The 26,213-nt window shown below is 38.3% G+C and overlaps 4 protein-coding genes across 16 annotated transcripts in view; all 4 read left to right on the top strand.

Moving 5' to 3' along the window:
- The window catches only part of prom1a (prominin 1a), a 67,956-nt gene extending 65,328 nt beyond the window's left edge, over positions 1-2,628 (top strand). For 11 of the 12 annotated variants that reach the window (XM_047157325.2, XM_047157323.2, XM_047157326.2 and 8 more), the window contains 2 exons: positions 594-624; positions 1,221-2,628. Coding sequence is in view for 3 of the 12 variants with exons in the window: in XM_017474832.3 (XP_017330321.1) it covers positions 594-609 (16 nt within the window). In the remaining 9 variants the exon portion in view is untranslated. The remainder of the gene's footprint in view (positions 1-593; positions 625-1,220) is intronic. The other variant, XM_053682124.1, reaches the window with a different exon arrangement.
- Positions 2,629-4,702: 2,074 nt separating this feature from the next.
- Positions 4,703-6,736, top strand: fgfbp2a (fibroblast growth factor binding protein 2a). Its single transcript, XM_017474825.3, has 2 exons — positions 4,703-6,106; positions 6,210-6,736. Exon 1 carries the CDS (start codon positions 5,242-5,244, stop codon positions 6,103-6,105), a length of 864 nt encoding a protein of 287 aa, XP_017330314.1. The 5' UTR covers positions 4,703-5,241; the 3' UTR covers position 6,106; positions 6,210-6,736.
- A 2,050-nt stretch (positions 6,737-8,786) lies between these two features.
- Positions 8,787-16,778, top strand: fgfbp1a (fibroblast growth factor binding protein 1a). 2 transcript variants are annotated; one of them, XM_017474824.3, is made up of 2 exons: positions 8,787-8,870; positions 14,186-16,778. In XM_017474824.3, exon 2 carries the CDS (start codon positions 14,189-14,191, stop codon positions 14,831-14,833), a length of 645 nt encoding a protein of 214 aa, XP_017330313.1. In that variant the 5' UTR covers positions 8,787-8,870; positions 14,186-14,188; the 3' UTR covers positions 14,834-16,778. The 2 variants fall into 2 exon arrangements, with proteins under 2 accessions (XP_017330313.1, XP_017330312.1); XM_017474823.3 differs by having other exon boundaries at positions 8,796-8,866.
- A 5,106-nt stretch (positions 16,779-21,884) lies between these two features.
- LOC108269181 (kelch-like protein 10) lies at positions 21,885-23,818 on the top strand. The gene has a single exon (XM_047157321.2). It carries the CDS (start codon positions 21,964-21,966, stop codon positions 23,749-23,751), a length of 1,788 nt encoding a protein of 595 aa, XP_047013277.1. The 5' UTR covers positions 21,885-21,963; the 3' UTR covers positions 23,752-23,818.
- The last annotated feature ends 2,395 nt before the right edge of the window (positions 23,819-26,213 follow it).

Below are 26,213 nucleotides of genomic sequence, written 5' to 3'. Positions count from 1 at the left end.
GTGATTTTCCTGTATTTAAAATGACTTTACTCACTGGCTAACATCAGGCATCCATCTTGGATCCATCCGCATGGCATTTGTTTCCAATTGTATGTGAAATTTAAGGTAAGGTAAGGTGCAAAATGTGAACCATCCTAAGACCGACCCTCTGTGAAAATCAGCCGTCATGCCTATACGTCATAGAAACGTTCTGGCAATGTTTTGTTTTGTTTTTTTCTTTCTGAAAAACAGTGGGAACCCTGGACAGTTCTAATTTTGTGCTCAGTCACTCACATCTCTGTTTGCTATTTGAATCTTCCAGTCACATGTTTAGTATTCTGCATTGCATATAAGAATGATAACAGAGTTGAATGTTTTCCTACTGCGTGATTGTTTTCACTATTCTTCCTTAATATCACTGGCCTGCTGTGTAACTTTAGACGTGTTTAAAATCTCTGTAAATCTCATTAAGCTTCCTGTTTGTTGGTACACTCTAAACTTTCACACCTCGTATTCACTTTAACACTTACACTGACCCTTTAATGCACTTCCTTAAATGTCTGTGCTCCTCATCATCTCTCTCTCTCTCTCTCCCCCTCGCTCTGTTTTTTTAGTGCTGCTGGAAACTGACTGAAACTCTAGACTGTGAGTCATTGGCCATTTTTGAAGTCTTTCTTTCACCTATACAGAGGTGCCAACATTAGCGGTTAAGCTGTAGTAATCTTGCTATGGTGATACAGGAGCCACCTAAAATAATGTTGAGTTTCTGCTTTTTTAGTTAAAACATGAGGTCAGACTAAATTCGAATACATTTCATCAAGCAGAACAGCTAATTCACTGAAAGGGAAAGGACGTATGCGTGAAAGACACATAATTGCTTGTAGTCGCGATTACTTTCGCTTAATTGATCTAGGTGAACTTGTGAATTCACAAGCCTGAGTCTTGTGAGGTGATAGAAAACAAGTGGGCGGGACTATGTCATGTCTTTGATCAGTGGGGGAAAAACATGGGGGACCTGCTAAGTATTACGTAGTAGTCAGAATTTTTCCTATTGTCCAAATAAGCCATCTATGAACATGTACACTAGGATTTTTTTGTGTTCGTGTTGTTGGCACCTCTGCATAAATCCTCGACTTAGTGAATACTTCAAGCTTATGGTGTGTTATTATATTATATTATATTATATTATATTATATTATATTATATTATATTATTATACCCTTCCTTTTTTTTTTTTTTAGACCCACTTAATGAACATCAGTCCCAGATTAGAGTGGGGGATGGGATCAGAAGAGGATGCCCAGACACAACAACCGCAACCTGGGCTTCGTCTTCACTTTCCACTCTTCACTGAGTTTCAAGTTTATTAGTGACTAATAAATTAGCAACTCCAACACTGGAACTTTTATGAACTTTACATGGATGGATATTTTTTCTTTGGCAAACATCACATCAGACCGCTAGAGCAAATTATGGAGTCAGGGACATGAACATACATCATTCAGCCACTATATACAGTAGATACACAAATCCGTGTTTACAGTCATTGTGCAGTCAGGTTCTTTTTTTGTGCAACTTCGACATTCTACGTTCATTTTTAATCTCCTGAATTTACCTCTCCAGCTTGTCTGAGGGACAAGTTTGGAGGGTTGTTTTTTTTTCTTCGTATAAGGCATTAACTACCTGCAGCACAAACTGCTGTTTAAAGGGACCATGTCATTTTTGAGCCAACAACCTTGTTGAATATATATATATATATATATATATATATATATATATATATATATATATATATATATATATATATATAAATTAATGTGTGTATATAAAGACATGCTTGTATATGTGCTAACACTGTTGTGATGATGCAATATGGGATCGCTGTTGAGCCATGCAGAGGCTGAATGAACTGTTGCCTTCATGTTTATGGTATAGTTAACGTCACCCTGAAATCGTACGTAAGAGAACGTTCTTCTTTGGCGGACAAGTAGCCATCCTTGTCACTTCTGTGTCTTGAAATGTTCAAAGATCAATTTTGTATGTATATAATACCATCTCTAACTTTTTAGAGGAAATAACAATGTGGCAGTTTTGATGTAATTTAGTTTCTATGGACGAACATTTTTAAAGCACTGCCCTCCTTATGATACTAACAAAAGCTCATGAGCTGGAGTTTGTAGGCGAAGTAAGCATAGAACTCTCCACACACAAAATATATATATATATATATATATATATATATATATATATATATATATATATATATAAATATATATATATATAAATATATATAAACATCACTGATGCCAAATCGTATTTTTGTAGATCTCAGGACACTTAGCTATTATGAATCCTGTTTTTCTTGGCAATTTCAAATGATCACTGGCAAACTATCGAAGTGTGAATGTAACACGTCACTGTAAGAAAAGGAAAAAAAAGCCTGTGTAATTTTTAAAACAAGTGGTACCAGGAGCAAATTTATTTCACTGCTCGTTTGTTGCTAGGCCTTCAAATTTCTGTGTGTGATAATAATAATGTCAGGTGCTAGATATTTTTTGATCATAACTGTTCATTATGTGAGAATTATATATGATATGACAGTGTTATGCAGGCCTTGAATAAAATGTTTACCTGATTTCGTACACCCCATTTAAGGTCCTCAGAAGTGTGTTGTGGTTTTATTGTTCTTCGTTAATCTGAATCTTTCTTAAAGACAATCATCACATAGCATTTAGCAGCTGAGGGACTTGGCAACATGGCTTGTTTTCAACTCGTTCAAGTGGATTCCAAGTGGTTAAACTGCCTTAAGTGTAATAAAGTTGTGAAAAGGCGTCAAGTTAATATAATATCCTGGGTGTCGTAGGTATCGGTTTTAAACATCAGATTTATTGATTGCACGTCATACAGATGTTCTTTGAGTAGTTCAGCTCTTTCTGAAAGGGAAATCCTACATAATCTACAAAATCTACATAATGGTACCACCAACATGACAAACCGAACAACTTTCAAGCATGCTAAAAGTGTACAGTAGATGATCCATCACTGAGTTTCTAGCTACAGCTTAAGTAGGGCTTTGACATTTATTCCATTACATTTTTATTTCTATACTGCTTTTAAACCATAGGCATTTTCACAATACAAACAGAAATCTGTATGTCGTTTAAAAATCTCTTAATAACCAAGCCGGTAGTGCCAGAGATGAGGGTGGCAAGGAAAAACTCCCTGAAACAACATGAAGAAACCTTGAGAGGAACCCGTCCGCTTCTGGGTGACTATAAATCATTACAGTATACAGGTCCATCCATACATCTTCTACCGCTTAATCCTTTTCAGGGTCACTGGGAACCTGGAGCCTATCCCAGGGAGCATCGGGCACAAGGCGATGGACAACTGTTGGACGCAACAGTTCTAGATGTAGAACCTTACATAAGATGGGTTCTCATTCAGAGAGGGCTCGGTGTAGATCCTGTAGTAAGATCCTTAACTATCCTAAAAAAAAAAAAAAATTTTGAAGGACCCTTTGAGATGTTCAGGGCTTTGCTCAGTGGTCTAACAACAGCTATCTTGCAGCCCAGGGATTCAAACTCTCAAATGTTCCAGCTACTAGAACATCTGTAACTGTCAACGTTACACTCCGTCCATACAGGATTTCATGGAGGTTTTTGTGATTGTTGCAGGCAAAGATTGGTTGAATTTGTTGCAGCTTTTTCAAAAAAATTTGCAATGCAATTTGTAGAGGTGTTTTTTGTTGTTGCTGAATTGGCGAAATCACAATTACGCAAACACATCTGTCTTTCACAGTGATGTTTGTTGGTAAATGAGACCGTTTAGCTGTATTTGTGTTCGACACGTGAATCAAAGAGGGCTGAATGTGCGTTATGATAACGTCACATGACGCGTCTTGGCCCAAATGTGCAGAAAATACTGTAATTTTTTTTTTAAATCGCAAGCTCCTGCGAATATTGTTGGAGTTTCCTTGATTTTGCGTTAATTTCTGCAATCACAATCACAAAATCGGTGCACTCATATTCAGTAAATTGTAGAACCAAAATAAATATTTACAGTAGGTTTGTGATTTGGTAAAGGTGCTAAATTTGAACAAATTCAGCAAAGAATATAACTTTTTTTGACCATTTTAACAAACAATATTGAGGTTTTCTCATGAATCACCACTGTCCATGCTACACCATATTTACCAGTTTCACTGTATTTGAATATTAATTAGAACTGGTATTGGTACATGAAATAGGAAATCTAATTTTAAATAAAAAAAATGTTAGTAAATTACTCATAAATTTTAATCTGGTCAATACAATACCATTTAATAAATATATATATATATATATGTGTATATGTATATGTATATATATATGTATATATATTAATACAGATCAGTGTTTCTATAAGTCTATCAGTTGCCTCACTAACCATCTTCTATTTTTTAATCTGCCTAATCTATTACTCACCCATAAGCATTTTGTTCTAAGAGGAAGAAAAGGACCAGGAGAAAGACTGAGATCTTTGGTCCCTGACTTGGTTCAGGGCCAAAAACAGGAAGGTGTTAAGGGCCCCCGTGGTATTTACATTCCAGATCTTGGCCCCCCATTCTCAAAAGGCACTGAATGCATGAAAATAAGTCCGTCAGTACGCCCCCCCCCCCCCCCCCCCCCCCTTCACACATATATAAACCTAATCACTCTCACTCAGTGGCCTCTCCTTCAGAGCCCATGTTTTCAGCTCATGACTTGTTCTTGAATTTTAATGGTCTTGCAAGTTTCCTACACAATGAAACCACTGATGAATGTTCTGCATTGCAGGATGCACATGTCTTTAACCTTCAGACACTGATTCACTTGTTGGAAGTTGTAATTTCGGCAGCTGAGTCTTATTGAAAGTCTTTACGTTTGATTACAAGACAATTCATGAAATTCCCATCAACTGCATAACTTGCCACCAAAGTTCCATATTTGGGTGTTTGCTCTATTTTTCTGTTTTTTTGCCTGGCATCCCTACAATCTCCTTTAAATTGGTTTCATCTGTGTTTAGGATCTCATTGACAGTCCCCAGGCGACCATACGAGTCAGGGGGAGGGGTTTGAACTCGCCCTCTTCCCCGGTGAGAAGACACGTTTCCATACGTATTTTTTTTCTAGCCTAAAAGCCTTCTTTGTGAGCAGTGACCATAAATACCAGAGCAAGGCCACTCGGTCTGCTCACAGCCTGCTGCAGTCTGCTGTCTCACACTCCGTTTCCAGCTTATAGCATGCAGATCCTGAGCTGTGCGCTCGTCTTGTCCTGCTGCGTTTGGGCAGCTGTTGCTCACAACCGGGATGGAGAAGATGCTGCTGAGGTGGGAAGGAGTAAAAGCATCTTGGAGGAACCCATCCAGTTTGTTACGAAAGCCAAGGACCGATGCTCTATGACTTTGACAGGACATGGGGAGCTGACCAGGCTGCGTGTCTCCTGCGTGGGCCAGGAAGCATCTTACTGGTGCGAGTATGAGGGCAAGCCAGGCATTTGCCGCAACTACAAAACCAACCCTCGGCACTTCTTCACACAGATCATGTGGGAGCTGCGCAAGTTGAACAACGCCTGCCAAGGCCCACAAAACCTCAAGCCTATCATGTGTAAGAAAGCGTCGGATGAATCCCAAATGGTCTTCACCACGGGTTCTTCGGCCACTTTGGTACAAAGACCACTAAAACCACAAGCCACACACACCACGGCTGTCAAGCAGGACCAAGCCAAACCTGAGCAAGCCAAAACTGAACCACCTACGAGTGCACCGCGTTCTGATCAAGCCAAGCCAGAACAGAAACCAAACAGCGCAAGACAAAAGCCAACTAGACAAAAGCCAGCAAAACCTCAACCAACAAGACCTCCACCTGCTAGACCTGCAAAGGCCAAAACAGATCAAGTCAAAGCAGAGCCGGCGAAACCTGTGGCATCCAAACCAGTGACCAAAACTACAACGCTGAAGAAGGTTCTGGCACCAAAGACAGCTACACAAGCTCCAACTACAACCACTCCAGCACCCACAAGGTCTGCTGAGAACCTGGCACGGCAGTACTGCTGGCACGGCATGCAGGACTTCTGCACCACAGTCATTGGCTGGTTCACAAAATAAAGTAAGACATGCTTTGTAATTGCTTTATATTGTAATTATGGTTCAATTCTACTCAAAATGTTCATGTCATGACTCATAGTTTCTTGTTTCTCATTGTTCCTCAGATAAATCCAGCTGGAGAAAAAACTTGAAAATCCTCACACAGTAGCCTGGTGCGGTTCTGTGGAAAGGAGAGATCCGATAGAAAGCAGACGATAACTGAGTGTGCAGTGTATGTCGTTAGAATTGAAGATATTTGGATGGACGTGTAGTGAAAAGCCTTCATATCGTCATGTAAAGATGTCCGTTGCACAGACCTTGATTCCATTGTACCATGTGCAAAACAACCAAATGATGTTTACTCTCCAAATATGTTTACTATAACAAACAGGAGCTTTATACATACTCAGAACCTCAGACAGACAGTTTTTGGACATTGTTATAAATGTACAGTTAGAAACACCTCCTCAGAGGCTTAGACAATTTCAGGGACTCAACAGTTAGTTTTATTTTGCTAGACGAATTAACCAGATTCCTTTTACTAAAGTAACCAGCTTACTTTACTAACTAGTGTAGACGATGCATACTTTACTGAACGAAACAGTGTATGAATGTCTGAAAGTATGATGAATAAATTTTGACTTTTTTTTTTTTTTTAAATGTCTTTTTCTATGGTTGGTGAAACATACAGCAGAGGGCACTGGTGATTTAAAAACCAGAGAAAGTTAAAAACTTCAGTTTTTAATATCACTCTGTTATATTATAATATTGATATTTTGTAATATGAACCATTATAATATAATATTATATAATAGTGTTATTATATACAGTGGGGTCCAATATTCTCGGACACTAGTGAAATCTTTTCTAACTTAATACAATCATTTTAATTATAAACAGCTTGATTGAATATTATTGACAACAGCTTGAATAAAACGTAGACGCTTTGAAGTATTTACATGAATTTCAGCGTTTCTTAGTATTGGTTACATTCTCTTTTTTGTTTAAAGGACAGTGTGCGCTCAAGCCGCATGGACTCCACAAGTTTGTGCAAAACCTTATGATCTGATTTAGATCATCTGAACACACGCTTCAATAAAAGAGATTCAGCAGGAGGAAAACAAGGCAGTTCACATTGGTCAATATCACAACATTGCTTACATTTAAATAGGGGCCTAGAAATAGTGCAGAATGTTGAATATTAAATATTCAAGATATTGAACATTCACTTTACTTGTTTGAAGTATTTTATAATTCTAAAATCTTATTTCCAATTTTAAATAGAAAAAAGAAATCCCAGATTTTCAATGTGATCTCAGACTTTTGGACACTACTGTGTGTTCTTGTAATGTTAGCAAATTGTGCCATTATTATTATTATTATTATTATTATTATTATTATTATTATTATTATTATCACATCAGCTTTGACACTGGAACATTTTCACTACAGACTACAAGATATGTGGATATAAAAGGTGCAAACAATAACCTCATCACAATAGCAATTTGAATTTTATTTTAATATTTTTAATTAATTAATTTAATTAATTAATTCTCAAATCATAAGGTAATAATTAATGGTTTTATAGCAGTATGGTTTCGACAATCGTTCCGGGCTGTAAAATGAATATGCAACCAATCATTAAGTGCTGTTTGCTTTCAATTACTTCAAGGCTTATCTGTTCCTATACTTTTGATCGCCTAAAAATTGGGTGGTTCTGTTTTATGTTGTTTGACACATTTAAATGTAAACACCAGGAAATAAAAGCTTAAATTCTAAACTCATATCCATGTTTTGATGTTAAATGCAAATGTCTTTGGTGTATAGCACATACAAAAAATGAAATGGCCTTGCTGTCCCAATAGTTTCAGACGTTAGCTGTCTTGTTTGTTGTTAACGAAAGACGAATATGGAGGCGTCTATGGTTTATTCCCACTTTGTAGCACAAATGAGGTAGAAAATGGCGTAATTCCAATCTCGAACATCTTACTTCTGAGGTAAGTCAAATGCAGCATTATTCATTTCTTAAAAGGCACTATTAAAGCAGACGTACATCTGAATAATATGGAATGAGAAATGTGCTATTACAATTTGAATTAAAAATGTATAAATAGATTTTTTTTTTTTTTTTGCCTTTATTTTCATTTGTTAGCAAAGTTTTATAGTTGAATTAGAGTCACGTTAGTGGCACAATCCATCCACCACATTATGGGCTCACTGGCTGAAATAAGAGCTGTTCCTAAGTCCCTGGATATACTATTTTGAAAATTTGATGCACTTGAATTGTAGATTGTGCCACCAAAAATTGAGTTTGAAAAACGACTACCTACAAAACTTTACTTACAAATTCAAATGAAAGCCATAAAAGTACAGATGTGTACATTTTAAATTCAGATTGTAGTGGCACTTTTCTCATTCTGCAAATAACAGCTCAAAAGCAGTTTAAACACCCCAGCCAAAGTCTTTAGGTTTCATGTTCATCAGCTAGCCCTCTGAAAAATCCAACATTTGTGAAGGTTACAAACTATTTCTAAAGGTTACAAACTGTAACACAGATTCTAATGAAAGACTACTGAAGTACTGAGACAGATTGTGACTTTGCGTAATTTAGGACAAGCCAAATCAAGTTTCCTGCCTATGAAATTAACATTCCAGTTGCAGATTATCCAACTCTCTGTGTGTGTGTGTGTGTGTGTGTGTGTGTGTGGGTTCTATAAAAAGTGCTTCCCGGGTGTTCAGGTGTTGGGACACTAGACTCCAGCTGCACGTCTGAGACACAGTAGGTAATAATATTCACAGGTTAGCATGGGTCCAAGAAATGCTAATCAGACAGTTTTCAGCATTTTAATCACACTTTTACAACGAGCTAATCAAATGATTTGCAATCCAAACAATGAAGTAGTCTTAAAATGTTTTTGAATCAATTATATTTGAATAAATGTTATCTTTGTGTGTGTAAGTGCCTCCAATCTGAAGCTCTAACAACTTCCTCTGTTTAGCTAGTTAGGCTTTCGAGGAACAGTAATGCTAACAATTTTCTAGGAGCAGGTTGTAAATTGATCAATAATGCATTTATGTGAAAAGAAAGCAGTCAGTGTAAAAACCAGAAGAAAAAAAAAGTATTTCAGTGTTTTTCCAGATTTTATTAATATATGCTAGCATGCTGTGTGTAATAAGGCTAGAGTTTGTTTATGCTTCTATTCTGTGGAAGACATGTGTGACCTTTGGAATTGTGTATGGATTAAATAAGAGTTTTACATATGATTATTTCTGTACAGACAAGCTGTAGGCTAATGTTAATCAATTACATTACATTTTTACAATACATTTTTACTGTTATTATTTATACAAAGATACATACGATTTCAAATTCAAAGAATTTGTAATGGTTTTAATGGTTACAATGGGAATTGTATTGGTTTTAATGGAAACTGTAATGGTCCCTGTTTGTCTCTACTTGTAATTTGTTGCCTTCTGTTGGTGGCATGTTATGTCTAGTGGACACAATTAAGGACTAATAATGGTAATGGTTTTAATGGTTGGCTGATGGGATGGTTTGTAATGGTATTTGTAGTGGGAACCTTTAGAATTTCTGATGGTTTCTATTGTTTTTTTCAGCAGGGTTTATTACAGTAAATCAATAAATGTTCAGTAAATGTTCCGTCTCCTTTTGAAAAGCAATGAAAGATGTTTTAGTCTGTAGTTTGACAAATTGTATAGAATTTATGTGAGAAATAAAACACAATCCAGTGCAGTTATAGTAAAATAATCAGGGTAGGACAGGGTAGCGTGGTGCAACCTGACATGGTGCGGAGTTACTGTTATAAAATGTTGATTATTTTCCAATAACAGCCTGTCCAGAAGTGTTCTATTCCTTTTGTAACACAGCAATCTGCCAATAATTACATCCGTCCATCCATCCATCCATTTTCCATACCGCATTTCCTACACAGGGTCGGGGTGGAGCGGGGACTCGGGGACACCCTGGACGGGGTGGCAATCCATCACAGGGCACAATCACACACATTCACAATTTAGAAATGCCAGTCAGCCCACAATGCATGTCTTTGGACTGGGGAGGAAATCCCCGAAGCACAGGTAGAACATGCAAACTCCGCACACACAGGGCGGAGGTGGGAATCAAAACCCCCAACCCCAGAGGTGCAAGGCAAACATGCTAACCACTAAGCCTTACATACTTTATATTACTTACTTACTTACTTATTTTCCACAAACTTTACGCCACTATAAGCTACATTCTCTGTTGTCTTTGTGTTGTTAAAGAAACAACAACATATTAGAACGTGCGCATTAATACAAACCTGTGATTTGAATCACAGCAAGCACAACTATCGTCAGAGCTGCTCTTATAGAAAATCAATCAACATCTTCTGACCAATCAGATTGGAGAATTCAGCAGCGCTGTTGCATTTTATATATAATATATCTTTTTGAAAAAGACTAAATAATACATCTTTCCATAACAAAACATCACTAGTAATAATATGTTCAACATTAAAAGCACTGAGATGATGTTTGTTTTGTTTGGCGAACGTGTTGAAGAAGCAGCTGGTGTGTAAGCAGTTACGTCAGCGTGTAGCGTTTCAGCGATAGCTGCGTGTGTGGTTTAGAGTCTTTACCTGCGGCTGTGTTTATACTGAAGGCTGCCACGCCTTGGCATGGCATCTAGAGTGAAATGTACAGTACATTTTAAAGTGCTTTCTGTCTATAGCACAGTATATCTCTCAGTTTCAAACGTTTTAACTCAAAAGGTTAATATCTGTGAATTTCCATGTTAAATATTAAGTGTAGTGAGTTAAATAGACTTGTTTATTAGCCTATAGCTTACAGATTAATACTAGATTCGAGAAGATTAAGGTTAACAGCCAGATTATGGTTTGAGATCAGTATTCTTAGTGTTGAACACTGCTGGTTAATTCTGAAAGCATGTGATCAGGGCTGAAAATCTGTATACAATTTATTCATTACCAGAAACCTTAGTGGCCTCAACATAAATGGATTACGACAGGGGTTTTGTATTCTTGGCCACTTTACTGATTGCATTCCTGCATTTTTTTTTTTAATTTACATTTCAGCTGTTTTAAATCTGTGCTGGATGTTTTTAGCAGGGGTTGAGTTTTCCTGCTTTATATGCGCATGTATTTCTGATGCTTTGTCTCTCCTTCTCTCTATATACCTCTCATTTCTCCTCTCCAGGTGTCTGTCTTCTCACTAGATTCTGATCTCTCTCTCTCTCTCTCTCTCTCTCTCTCTCTCTCTCTCTCTCTCGCTGCATATGATATATTACAGAAAAGATGTCATATTTGAAAAAAATTTTTGCTTAGTACCAGGTACTCTGTACTGTACTAACCTGCATAGGTTGGGTCTTGCAGAGCAAAACTCCTAAGCAACTGTGAGTACAGTCAGGACTAGCAAAAGAAAATTGACAAAATCACCCAACTAGATTCAACAAAAGGGCATCCTGTAGGTTTTGCAGAAAGAACTTCTAAAGGATATCTTAAAGCACCAAAAGGAAAAAAGTTTGAGAGAAGACGTGAAGACAGCCAAGGTGACAGTAAGTGTTTGTGTAAAGATTTCAGAACGTAAAGAATTTTATAGGAATTTAAACAGGTTGATTAAAGATTAGATGCATTATTAATAATAACGTTCGCATTATTATGAGTACATGCTGTTCATTCTAGCTTTGACTTTTCTGCAACTAGCCTTTACTCTAATCGTGAATATGAGATTGGACAAAAACTACAATATCACTTATTCTTTTAAGATATCGATACTGAAACTTTGAATATCCCGATATTGTTGATAGTACTAAACTACTAAGCTTTCTTTTTTTTTTTTTTTTAAGTGAATCACTTCACAGTTAAACTCTCTTCCACACAAAAATCACTTACATTGTAAATATAATGAAGTATAAAGTATTGTATAATAAAAGTCAAATTTAAGAAACCAAAAAACAATCCAATTCCAATCCTTGCTATTTATTACAGGATCCAATAACCAAACCAGCATTTTTTTCCCCCCTGGAATTAGCCCGATACCGATACTGGATATCAGGTCTCCGCTATTCAATTCAATTCAATTTTATTTGTATAGCAGTTTTAACAATGGACATTGTCAGAAAAGCAGCTTTACAGAAATATATAAATTTATCTCGAATGAGGAATCCAGAGGCACCAGTGGCAAATAATGCATATGTCCATTTTAAAAAATCATTATTAATAATATGTTCAACATTAAAAGCACTGAGATGTTGCCTGTTTTGTTTAACGAAGGTGTTAAATAAGCAGCTGGCATGTAAGCAGTTACGTCAGCGTGTAGCGTTTCATCGACCTCTGCGTGTGTGGTTTGAAGACTTTACCTGCGGCTATGTTTATATCGAAGGCTGGCACATACTCTAAGCAGTTACGAGACAATATAAGGAAGCAACCTTGACAGGAACCAGACTCAAAGGGGAACCCATCCTCGTCTGGATGACTACGAATTGTGCAATTAGAAACAATTCCCTTCTATGAGTGTTTACTACATGGTCAAAAAGTGCAATTGTGTAACCAGGAAATTCAGGAACCAGGAAGTCTGTTTTGTTGAAATTATGTTCACTGATGGAGACTTGAGGGCAAAACTGTTCCTGGTAATTGCAGTCCTAAAACTATTACAGTAGTCCTTAATCATCCTAACTATCTATCCTAGCTATCTTAACTGACTACTAATGGTTATTTTTCAGCGTTGAAATCTGCCATTCGTCCATTAATTCATTTTTTTTATTTTTAAAAAGCACACAGTGATCCATACTAGTGGTACATTGAGCAGTAATGGGCATTTTTAATCTACCTTTTATGCTACTACCCAGTAGTTGTCATTCGAGATAATGCATTAATTTTAGCCCACAAATGGATCTGAAGTGAGGAAATATGACAGCTCTTTGTAATATCCATCCATCCATCCATTTTCTGTACCACTTATCCTACACAAGGTCATGGGGAGCCTGGAGCTTGTCCCAGGGAGTTTGGGGCTTGAGGTGGGGGACACACTGGATGGGGTGACAACCCATTGCAAGGCATAAAGGCACACACTCGCACACCCATTCACACACTACGGACTATTTGGAAATGCCAATCAGCCCACAACGCATGTCTTTGGACTGGAAACCCCAAAGCACGGGGAGAACATGCACGCAGAGCAGAGGTGGGAATCGAACACCCAATCCTGAAGGTATCGAGCAAATTTCCTAACCACTACGCCACCCCCCGCCCCTTTTATAATATGTATAGTTTTAAAGCTAAAAACTGTTTTTATGTGGGGGAAAAACTGAATGAATACAACCTACATGGACCATTCTTACATTTACTTATGAAAAAGCTTAACTTTACGACAACACGCCACCCCTCTTCATGTTGGTTTTCACTTCCCCTCCCAGCCCCAATCTGATTGGTCAAGAAGTGTAAAAAAAAAAAAAAAAAAAAAAAGAGAGAGAGAGAGAGAGAGAAGAATGAAGAATGTTGCTCAGGGCTTTATGATGAAAAAGCGTGTTACAGACACTTTCCATAGGTTGGAATGTAAAATACATGTATTCACTGGCGGTTAAGATAATCCATACAGTGAACATAGCCTTAGGTGCCTTGTTTAGGCCTCTGTAGTGAACCTGCGTATGTTAAAATCAATTCAGTAGCTCTTTTAACAATAGCAATAACACTGTCACAAAGCACCTTTACAGAAATCCAGGTGTAGATTTAGATCCCTGATGAGCAAGACAGAGGCGAGAGTGGAAAAGAAAAACTCCCTGAGACAACATGAAGAAGAAATCCCAAAAGGAACCAGGAATCATAATGGTATACAGATGTATACTGGGCTGTGTGTTGAAAGTAAGAACATATTGTAGATATGGGTCCTGGGATGAGCACAGGATGATTACAGTAGCAGTTCAAATCCAGGTAAATCTACTGAAGCACAGCGGGTGAGACCTGGTATATGGCATTTATGTCAAAGTTAATATTAAATATGGTGAATTAAAGTCACTGCTTCTTTCCACCTGGACTGATAAGTGGCTAATCATGTGTGCGTTCTTTTCACCTTTTCCCAGATTATGGCACACCTAAAAAGCATCATCCTGATTCTGATCTGCATCTGCATTATGCCGCACGTCCTGCAGGTGAGTGCTCAGGCCAAGAAGGCTAAAGGAAGACAAAAGCAGCACAGCCTGTCTCCAAAGTCAAAAATACCTGCTCGTAATCATCAGAAGAGTGGCTCGAAAGACCCAAACGGCGCGTTATTCAAAGGCCGGATTACGAATAAAGATGGGACGCGGTGCACATGGGCAGCCACAGAAAGCAGCGTTGAGGATGACGGTACATTTATCTTGAGCATCACCTGTAAAAAGGGCACTGAAAAGAGTCTCCATTGCGAGTACACAGCTAAACCCAAGTTGTGTCCTGAGTACACATCCAACACTGATGCGTTCTGGAAGCAGATCGGCCGCTCGCTCAAGAACCAGAAGAAGTTATGCCATGACTCCAAAGCTCTGCTCAAGGCTAAAATATGCAGAAAAGCACCTAGGGACGCACACTTTGCTCTCAAAACCACTCCAAAGGTCAATCCAACTCCTATGAAGAAGAACAAGCCATGCCCAGACCTTACTAATAGACAAAAATTGGCTGAGGAGTATTGCAGCAACGCCTGGTCTTCAGTCTGTACCTTCTTCTTTGCTATGGTTGAGACTGAGGATTGTTGAATGAGACACGGCTACAATGCTAAGTTTATCTGTTAACGCTACATGCTTGATGTCAAACCAGAACTTCAGTATTTTTTAAATGAGATTGTCACTGTGTTTGAAACCCTACTCACAATTTCCTACATTAGAAGAACTACACTAAATGGCCAAACCTATGTGGACACCTGACCATTACACCATCATGCCACTGTGTACAAAGCGAGCTCCATGAAGACTTGGTTTGCCAAGGTTGGAATGGAAGAGCTTGAGTGTCCTGATCTCAACCCCAATGAACACCTTTGGGATGAACTGGAATGCTGATTTAACCCCAGGCTTCCATCGTTGCCTGACCTCACTTACGCTCTTGTGGCTAAATGGGCGATGGGTACGCCTTCCCAGAAGAATGGAGGTTATTATAACAAGGGGACTAAATCTAAATCTGGAATAGGATATTCAACAAGCATGTATAGGTGTGACTGGTCAGATGTCCTCAAACTTTTTACCATATAGTGTATGTAGCACACTAATAACGGTGATGGAATATTCATAATTCAAAGGAAATCATTGTTAAAATGAACAAACCAATCAAATTGATGTGTCTGTAAACACAACCTACTCACTAAACCATGCAGTGCATTGTGGGTATTCTGATTAACTGTACTGTATATATTGTAGTGTAAAGATTTGCTTTCAAGCACCGCACAATCAACAGGGCTGAGGTGGGATTCGAACCCCCGACCCCGGAGGAACTTTTAAAAAGATAACACAATTCGAACACATATTGTGCTAAGTATAAACTGCGATCTGTGTTTTATCCAGACTGGATATTTATCCATCGGTTAAAAATACACACATTTAGCTACATTTAGTGGTGAGGTGTGTTTTGAACCTCAAAGAGTGAGTGAAATGTGATTGGTTGATTCACGTCATTAATTCCTGTGTTGTATAATACTGTGTAAATACATATATTATGTGTACATAGAACATACATAGTACTACATACACTGTACATACAGTACTGTACGCTTTGTTCGAGTCCATTCAATCATTTATTCATTCATTCATTAACCACGCACACATTTGAAGAGGCACTGCTGTAATCAAATCACAGCGCTTCCACATCACATCATTCAACCAGTCGCTTTTTAAATCGGCTTTGTTGCGTTTTATAGGTCATTCATTGAATCAAACCAAAGACCTTCAGACACTCCCTATTTAATAAAAGCAGCATGTAGACTTCAATGGAGAAACAAAATCTGTTCGCAGTGTGTGGAGGATGAATAGTGCTTTGGGAGTTATATGGTGCTTGTTGAAAACGTATTATTTTTGGTCATTTAAGCATCATCACCCAAGCAAGAGAGCGGTAGCTCATCTCAGCCTTGACGCTATTCAGTATAACTGAACGATCGCAAGTGCAAGATTGCTTTTATACAACAGTTCTTTAATCAAGAAATTAATATCGAGTAACTGACATTTCGGATACAATATGGCCAGACGTTTTGTTTATTTTTGCTCACGTTCATTTGTACGTTCCCATTAAAGGTGCTTCCGGTGAAACTGGCCTCCCTTCTTCCTTTTCATTTTCATCTGACGGGCTTTCATATTTTAAGTCAAACATTATATTTGTAAACAGTGTATTGTTTGCCATGTCCGCTGATGATGATGCCTACTCCACTGTAGTTACAGTTTCAGACTAGGAGGTGGAATTGGATGTGGTGAACTCAGACGAGTGAAGTGATGCACACAGTCCCGGTGCAGTGATACTACTCAAGCAGACTCGAGTCGAATCGAGCCGTACTGTGCAGTGGAAAAGCGCCATAAGTATAGGCACTCTTGGAACGCCGCTCGACCAATCAAATTAGTGGAACTGACTGTTGTATAATATTAAATAAATTATGTGTCCGAAACCCAGTTTCTGGAAAATCTTTCTCATACCAGCATGATTAAAAGTCAAACTGAAGACCTATGACATGTTTCAGTGCCTTAGTTTCTGGTTTAATTAGTGTGGAAGGAAAAAGCGCCCCACACACACACACACACACACACACACACACACACACACACACACACACACACACACACACACACACACACACAAAAAAAATCCTGATCTGACCTTCAAGAAATGTTACTTCCTGGTAGGTGGAACATGTTGAATTATTTCTATTGAGACCAAGGTGGCCTGATTACACACCTTGCTGTTCTGCTTTCTGATTGGCCCTTTCCCCCCACTCCTTTTTTTTTTTTTTTTTTTTACAAAAAAAAAATTCCTTCAAAACGGATTTAGAGCTATGAATGTACTGAAAGGATTTAGTGATGAGATTTAGGCTGTCGAACCACACACACACATTATTATTATTATTATTATTATTATTATTATTATTATTATTATTATTATTATTTTAACATGAATCCACATCTGAATAGTCCACTATCATTTCACATTAAACTCACCTATGATCCACAGAGGATGCTATTTCATTTGCCATTCATGAAATTCTAACTCACCTGGAAGTTATGCTAGACTACTTTTTATTGATTATAGTTCTGCATTTAATACCATTATTCCTTCAAAACACATAAACAAGCTGCAGAACTTGGGACTGCATCCTGTGCTGTGTAACTAGATACTGAGCTTCCTCACTGGCAGAGCACAACATGCTGGCCTCAGAAAACACTCATAATGAACACAGGCACCCCTCGAGACTGTGAAAACTCCCACACGGCGTTAATAGCGTGATTAAGGTGTGTACATGTCTGCAATGCACGTCGATAATGCGACTAAAACAGGAATACTCCACACGTCTTAATTCGATTTGTGTTTACTTTGAGGTAATAAAAAGGTAAAAGGTAATACAAAAATAGCTGTTTACATGCTAGTTTGTTAATCAGAGTATTGTATTAATCGGTTTAATATTGGATTATTGTTGTCCATGTAAATGTACTGAATGTCATCATAAAGATCACAGTCATTGGTCTCGTGAGGTGAAATGATGAAACAGACTACCGGAGAGCGGTGTCAGAACTGCTCACATGGTGTGCGGGTAACAATCTTACACTGAACATCAGTAAGACCAAGGAGATGGTTGTGGACATGAAGAGGGGTGAGCATTTCCATCGGCCACTACTGATCGGAGACTCTGAGGTAGAAAGAGTGAACAGCTATAAGTTCCTTGGTGTCCACATTTGTGGACAGAGAACACGGTGCAGCTGGTAAGAAAGGCCAATCAGAGAATGTACTTCCTTTGGAGACTGAGGAAGTTCAGCATGTCACCACAAATACTTCCTAACTTATACCAAAGCGCTGTAGAGAGTGTGTTAATGTCACGATGGAGACGCGGAGACAGTTGCAAGTGTAGTGGTATCCATATAATAACACACAATGCCCAGTACACAAATCCAAAACAACAGGCAGAATAGAGGTCAAGGCAGGCAAAAGGGTCAGGTGATCAGCAAACAGGATATCAGAGGAGAGACAAAGTACAAAAAAAACAACAGCAAAATTGACAACGGTTTGGTAAGTCAGAGTGAGAACAACTGAGTGTTACTTAACAAAGTCTTTGTGAATGAAGTTCTCTTTTAATGTTCTCTTTCAAATGGGCTAGCAACATAATCAGCGACCCCACCTATAAGTTCTTCACCCTTATGAAGTCTGGCAAGAGGTACCGGAGTACTGCAGCCAGAACATCCAGGCTTCCGGACAGTTTATATCCTTAGGATATCAGACTAATCAACGGTAGTCACCCACTACCACTTCCACCCGAGCCATCAGGATAAGAGCAACATACTTTTCCCGTAACGATGCCTTTCGTAATAACAAGATGCTTTTCTCGTAATAATTTAGTGTTTTTCTAATAACAATTAGATGGATTTCTTGCAATAACAAGATGATATCTTATAATATTGTGATGTTTGCTAATAATAATGAGAGAGTTTTCTTATAATAACATTATACTTTCCAATAATAATAATAAATATAAATGCAAGCAGCAATTATCAGGGTTCAAGCTGTTTAGGGCCCTTAAAGACATTAAAAAATATTATTTAATATTGTGCAATCCTATAAGCACCTAAGTCAAAGAAAAAACAAGATAATTTTAAGAAATATCTGCCTTCATTAAGCTTGTCTAATAGTTGCTGAATGTTGATTGACCAATGGCAATCACAATTGTCCTTGTATACACTGATTGAACCTTGGACAATTCTTGCAAGATTTATTTCTCAAGTCTGTTGGATCAATGGTTCCACATTTAGTGCCAATTTCATGTTTTGTTCTGTTGTAGCATCACCAATTGGTCATAAACAGTAATTATTTTTTTTACTTCTGTACAGCAAAAAACCCAGGGCCAGTTTACAAAACTAGGTTTTTAAAAAAAAATAATCTCAAATATTTCATGAACAATTTGATTGACAGCAGTGGTCTTAGAAGCAAAGTTGTTCAGAATGAAGAGATGTAATGTAGGATACAACGAATATGTGTATGTTTGACACTTTGGATAATATATAATCATTTACACACCATTTATACAGCCATTTTCATTTTTTTTTTTTTTTTTTTTTTTTTACTCATATAGCACCACCAAGTGGCCAAACACCTCAATTTTTTTCAAGTGACCTCAGTCGGTTTGGTGAAAATATTTCATCCCATTCAAGAGTTATAGGCATTTAATAAAAGTGTCCACGCCCACTTCAAACGTTTTGATGTGCTCTTCTTAGGGTAAATCAAAAGTTCAACTTTTATATATTATATATATATATATATATATATATATATATATATATATATATATATATAAAATATTGATCTAAGAAGTCCAAAGAATTGTCCTGCTATAGTTTTATTTTAGTTCGCAAAAGTACGTTTCTAACATTGTCAAATCGTTCGTTAAATATTTCAGATAGACACCAATGGTTCTTGAGGCAAAGTTGTTTAGAATCAGAAGCCCTGTCATATGATATATATTACTTGTGTTATTTTCACAAGTCTGCGTTATATGCAACCGTTAACACCAACAAAAATCATGATAGTGCCACCTAGTGGGCAATTTTTTAAAAAAAACTTTGCATAAACCTTTTAGACCAAGAATCAAATAATAAAATGATGCATTTATTTGAGCGACCATAGATTGACCTCATACGTAAGCCTATCAAGTTTGGTGAAGATATTTCATTTTGTTCAAGAGTTATAGCCATTTACGTAAGTGGCCACAACTACTTCCTGTGTTTTCGCATACCATAGCTACGTCGAGTCGACAGTTCAAATTTTTTTTGATAATTATAGATAATGAGACTCCATAGAATTGTTTGGCACTGGGTTTGGTCCACGAAAAACCTAGGAGTAGTTCGCAAAAGTAGGTTTTACAAAAAATACAAGATGTCATAAAATTTTATAGACAGAAATAAAATATGAGATATACATTTTCTTTGGTTTGAACCAAGGATTCCAATGGTATAAAGCACTTGAGTCTACAACAAACGGTCTAGGAGTTATTAGCATTTTTTATCTCTGTAGTGCCCCCTATTGATCGATTTGGCCGACTCCGTTTTTCTGAGTAGCGAGCAATACTACTATCATCTGACCAAATTTAGCTACCTCAAGTCAAAAGTTAAAACTTGTTTTGACAATTTTTAATATGGAGACTCGTTTGGCACTGGTTTGGTCCCAAAAGTAGGCTTTACGAAAAATCCAAGATGGCAGAATATGTTTACAGGTGAAATTAAATCAGAGATATACATTTTGTTCTTCTGGTCCCAAGGACTCCATAGATACATGACATTTGAGTCTGTGATAAACGGTTCAAAGTTATGGCCGTTTTTCCCATCTGGCAGCTTTATTTTCTGAGGTCTTTTTTTTATTTAAAATTTGAAATCAACAGAAAGTCAAGAAAATTCCCAATGAGTCCCAACAAGTGATTGGGATGAATAGGTTGTACAGTATTGTCCCATTAGCTCAGGTATTCCAGGTATGTCACATTTGCTATACTGTTAATTATTGTAGCGTTTGGTTTAGCGGAAGTCTGCAGAGGGACTGTGGTGGAATGGACAATTAACATGGCACCCCTGTTGCTTATTTTTGTTTTGTTATATGAACAAGCTATTTTCTCTCTCTCAGGGATCTGGGCTGGTGTGTGTGTGTGTGTGTGTGTGTGTGTGTGTATGTGTGTGTGTAAAATGTGTCGTTTAGAGGTGAAGAGACAGGACACGATCCCATGACATCAGCGTGTTTATTAGGGCATATACAAAAATCATCGTCATGGATCAAAGTGTAGCCAGTTAAAAAGATTAAACTATTGAACTGGAAAAGAAGAACCCAAATTTCTATAAAACACTAGTTTAACCCCCTGGGAAACCGCTCTACCCTGGATATAATCTAAATTTAATCTGTAGCAATAAATAATTTCAGGAAATATGGTCATGATTCTTACAGAACATTGAGAAATAGTTCCTTTCTACACCTCTCTTTGGATCAAATATTTATTCATCTAACTTGTTAGCTATCTTCATCCTTAATTCTCTCTAGACCAGGAAAAAAAAGTGTTATTCAGAATGTGTAGTGTAATCATATAAACTATCCTATGACAGTTTTTGTAATAAAATAATATCTGTAATAAAACATATGTAGGCCACACTAAGTAAAGAACATCTTTATGTGTATATAAAGTAATCTTTATCTGTATATACAAACATCTATCTCTTTATCTATCTATAAAGCTATTAAACAAACAAATAAATAAACAAATAACAGCCATTATGAACTATTTCATCATCAATATTTAATCATTTTGATGTAGAATTAATTCCATTTGGGAAATTCACCCCGGGAGGTGGGGTTTTTTCCAGGAAAATAAATGGTTCTTTACGCTGGACGTGTGCATTTTGGACATTAAAGCTGTTTTTATAGCATTTCACAGAGACTGATCCTGAACTGTAGGTTTCTGTCACGTTCACTGCATGCTGTATGTATCATTACATACAGGTAATGGTTACAGAATTAGAATTGGAACTTTGGAATCCTGAGCTGTTATTATTCTGAATTCCAGAATCAGAACATTCGCAAGTATAAAAGCTGATCTACACCATCAACACAATCCACATTCAGATGAAGCTGTACATTCAGTAGCTCTGGCCTGCATAGAAATACTGGTCAGAAAATGCGTAAACAGGAAGAAGAGAAGGAAATGGATAGGAAGGTGGACGCGATGTCCTGCAACATCATCAATGAGATGCGGTTAAAGAAGCAGCTCAGTGACGTAGTCATCAAGGTGGACAACGGCGAGTTCCATGTGCACAAGATCATCCTGTGCGGCTGCAGCCCGTACTTCAGGGTTCTCTTCACCAACGGCTGTTACCCTCCTGATAAGCTTGGGTACAGTATCCCTAACGTTTCCACCGAGATAATGGAGCTGATCATGGAGTACGCGTATATAAGTCATGTTAACATCACGGAGAAAAACGTGTGGAAGCTGCTGATCACTGCTGATTATCTCTTGATGAGCAGTCTGGTGAACGAGTGTTGCACGTTCCTGATGGCTCAGCTGTGTCCGGAGAACTGCATTAACATCTGGCGTTTTGCTCACTCCTACGAGAAGTTGAAGCAGCAGGCCTTCCGGTTTATCTTGCACAACTTTGAGGAGATGGTGCGCCTCTCTGAGGAATTCCTGGACCTGACGGTCGAGCAGCTGAGCGAAATCATCGAGAAGGACGAGCTGAACGTGAAAAAGGAGAGCGTGGTGTTCGAGGCCGTCTTACACTGGATCAAACGTGTGCCATGGAAACGGAAAGTGCACATAGGAGTGTTACTGCCCAAGGTGCGTCTGGGGTTACTGACGCATGATTACCTTATGAACAATGTAAGGAACAACGTTTTAGTAATGGACGACATGACATGTAAGCCGATCATCACCAGCGTTCTGATGGGCATCGATGATCTCAACCTGAGCCTTTCTCTCAGCTCTGATCTCACGAGACCCCGCCTGCCCAGTGCCATTCTGCTGGCCATTGGTGGCTGGGGCCACATGAATCCCACCAATGCCATAGAAGCATACGATACGCGAGCGGCACGTTGGGTCAACCTCACGTGCAACAACGAGAGTCCACGAGCTTATCACGGGACGGTGTACTTGAACGGCTTCGTGTACTGCATAGGAGGATTCAACTGGGAGAATTTCTTGAACAGTGTGAGAAGGTTTGACCCCATCACCAGAACCTGGGCTCAGGTTAGCCCTATGCACTCTTGCCGGTGTTACGTGAGCGTGTGTGTGCTGGACGGTCATATCTATGCGATAGGAGGATTTGATGGTGTCAAAAGTCTGAAGACGGTCGAACGATATGAACCTGAGAATGATTATTGGAGCATGATAGCGCCGATGTGCAAACAAAGGAGCGAAGCAAGCGCTACAGTACTGAACGGCAAAGTGTACATATGTGGAGGGTTTAACATGAGCGAGTGTTTGTTCACGGGGGAGTATTACAGTCCTCAGACGGGAGCATGGACCCTCATCCCCCCCATGATGAGCAGAAGGAGTGGACTGGGTGTGGTCGCGTACGGAGGACAGGTTTACGCTGTCGGGGGATTTAATGGTCATAATCGACTAAGCGATGTAGAGGTGTATAATCCTCAGTCCAACATGTGGAGACAAGGTCCAGCCATGAACAACCAGCGCAGCAACTTCGGCATTGAGGTTCTGGACGATCTCCTGTTCGTTGTTGGAGGAGATAATGACACAAACACCATGAATGAAGTGGAGTGTTATGATAAGGAGACTTCTGAGTGGCATGCAGTCAAAAACATGGATTTTTTCCGCAGTGCTCTGAGCTGCTGTGTGCTGTCTGGTTTACCCAACATGGCCGAGTACGCTGCCCCCCGAGACGACCCCTATGGAGTCCATAAGAGCTCACAGAGCCCCAGAGGCTACCTCACACCTCCTGCCAATGTTTGAGATGTATAAATAAACCTCTCCCTTCATCGGCATCCTTTTGTTCTCGAGAATCCAATTAAACACTCTGAAGCAGTCAAACTACTGAATTTGCCTTTTGTTTGTACTAAAACTCGTAAAACCACAACGTCTCTCATGGAGAAGTGCCACAGAACAGTTAATGTCCACCGTCCTGAGATCTCACACACACACACACACACACACATAATGACACGGTGGCACTCACGTGGCCAGCGCTAAACAGAATTCCCCTCACGTTATTTTAATTTACGTGATGAAACTCGACTTTGTTGACGAGTAGCTTTTGTGTCATAAGTTTAGGTTGGTAACGTAATTCCGCTGATTTTAGCCCAAATTCACTAACGTGATAAAATCACTGTAACGGATCATTTTTACGAGCAAAGATGAAAACAGGGGACGAAGATTATACATCATTTCTCTCCGTACATCACAGAAATAATTCATGTAGATCTTATCAATATGTTTATCAAACTCAAATATGACCTTGCTCCGAGTATCCACGATTATTTCCGAGCCGAGCCGGAACGCCTTTAGATCGGAAGACCGGAAAACTGGTTCTGTACTTTCAGAGCTCGAGTACAATGGAGTGCAGCATTAATACCAGCAGATCCACAGTGAGAGACTCTCGGATAATACTATAAACACACCAGGATCAATTACATTATACACTAAAAAAGAGAAAAAACATTGATTAGGAAAAAAGACCATAAAATAATGACAAAAAGTAAAGGAAAAGGAGAGAGAGAGAGAGAATGATGGAGAGAGAATTATGTGTGTGTGAGAGAGAGAGGATGATAGAGAATGAGAAAGAGAGAGATATGACCGAGAATTAAATAGAAAGAATGAAAAGCAGGGGAAAAAATGAGAGACAAATACACTACATGAGGGACTGACAGAAAAAGTTTGAAACAAAATAGAAAGAAGAAAAGAAATGTAAAGAAATAACAGAGAGAAAGAAAGAGCAAAAAAGGAACAATAAAAATGATAATTATGAAAGAGAAAGAAAACGTGTTAGAGGAATAAAAAAGGTAGGACACAACTGATAAAGAGCAGGAGAAACCATGGAAAAGAAGAGGAAGAGAGACAGATAGAGAAAAAAGGAAAGAGAGGAAGGAGAAAAGAGTGAGAGAGGGATGAAAGAAATGAAGAAAGAGATTAACGTTGATGTTTAAGATGTTATGACTCTTTCAAAGTCAGATTTACAAATATATGAATTCAACAGAGTAGCATAAATTCACCATTCAACTGGTGCAGCTGCTTGCACATTGACTATTGGTTATGTTTCATATCCCATATTGGCATTCTTTACACACACATAGGTAAGGTACATATTTGGCCAAAGAAGAACGTTGAATTTATAACGGCTCAGAGAGAGCGCATTTGCTCTGCGCCCTCCGTGCGTTCTTAATTTGCCATCACAATTCCACAATTCATACTCATTCAATTCAAATGAAAGTATATATACAGTCCACAACAAAAAGACAAATGTAGTTTTATTCTTTAAAATAACAATTTTTTTCTTATCTTGTTTTATATAATTTTTTTTTGTTATTATTGAAAAAAAGGGCTGGTCTTTTATTTTTGTCATGGACTGTACAGTAGTGTATGCATGGTCTTACCTTTGCTCGTCTGTCATTACTCACATCATCAAATCCCCAAAACACCTCCCTTACTTCACAGGCCACCTCACTTTTAGCCACATAACGCAAAATGACAGAGATCTGGGCTTTGTTTGTGACATCTGTTGTCTCGTCTTCTACAGCAACAAATAGGGCTGCATTCATCTCCTTTTTTAATATCATTTCTAATCACATCACTTATTGCTTCAATTAAATCATTCTGAATTCTTTTTGATAAGCCAGGGAACACCGTGGATGTCTCCAAGTGTCTAGCTACCCTATCATCTTTCTCAGCTAAAGCATGTAATAGTTCTACATAGCTGCCGTGATTCGAAGAGGTCGTGCTCTCATCGTTAGCACGAAATGCTAATTGCTGTTTGGCTAGGCATCAAGTTGCATTAATGAAGTCTTTTAAAATCTTTCAGTTTTCCTTTACCTTAGCATTGTGGACGCTAATATTTAGTCTCGGCTGTTCATTCAGTCTTTGAATGTGAGTAGCTGAACGTTCATGTCTGCTGACGCTTCTTGGTATATTTTTCAAGTCACAAAGTCTAGACACTGTCACTCATTAAGAACAAAAGGCAGGGAAAACAGAAAAGGCGGTTTCTCATAGCACAAGCACAGAAGCACAGAGTCAGTCTTTTCGGTTGTACCACTCCGTTTGAAAAGAGCATGTTATCTTCTGTCCCGTCGTTTGAAGCGGATCTTTTAGCTCTGCCATCGGTCTTCCATTATTTATCACTTCCAGGTTTGTTTGAAAGTCCAGTTTTGAGGAATGTTTTAGCTTATATATATAATCTTCCATTTTTGCAGTCAGGGAAAAAA

The sequence above is a fragment of the Ictalurus punctatus genome, chromosome 8 (genome assembly GCF_001660625.3).
Source record: "Ictalurus punctatus breed USDA103 chromosome 8, Coco_2.0, whole genome shotgun sequence".
Taxonomy (NCBI): Eukaryota; Metazoa; Chordata; class Actinopteri; order Siluriformes; family Ictaluridae; genus Ictalurus; species Ictalurus punctatus.
Note: the sequence above shows the minus strand (reverse complement) of the source record. Positions and strands in the feature narration are given on the sequence as shown.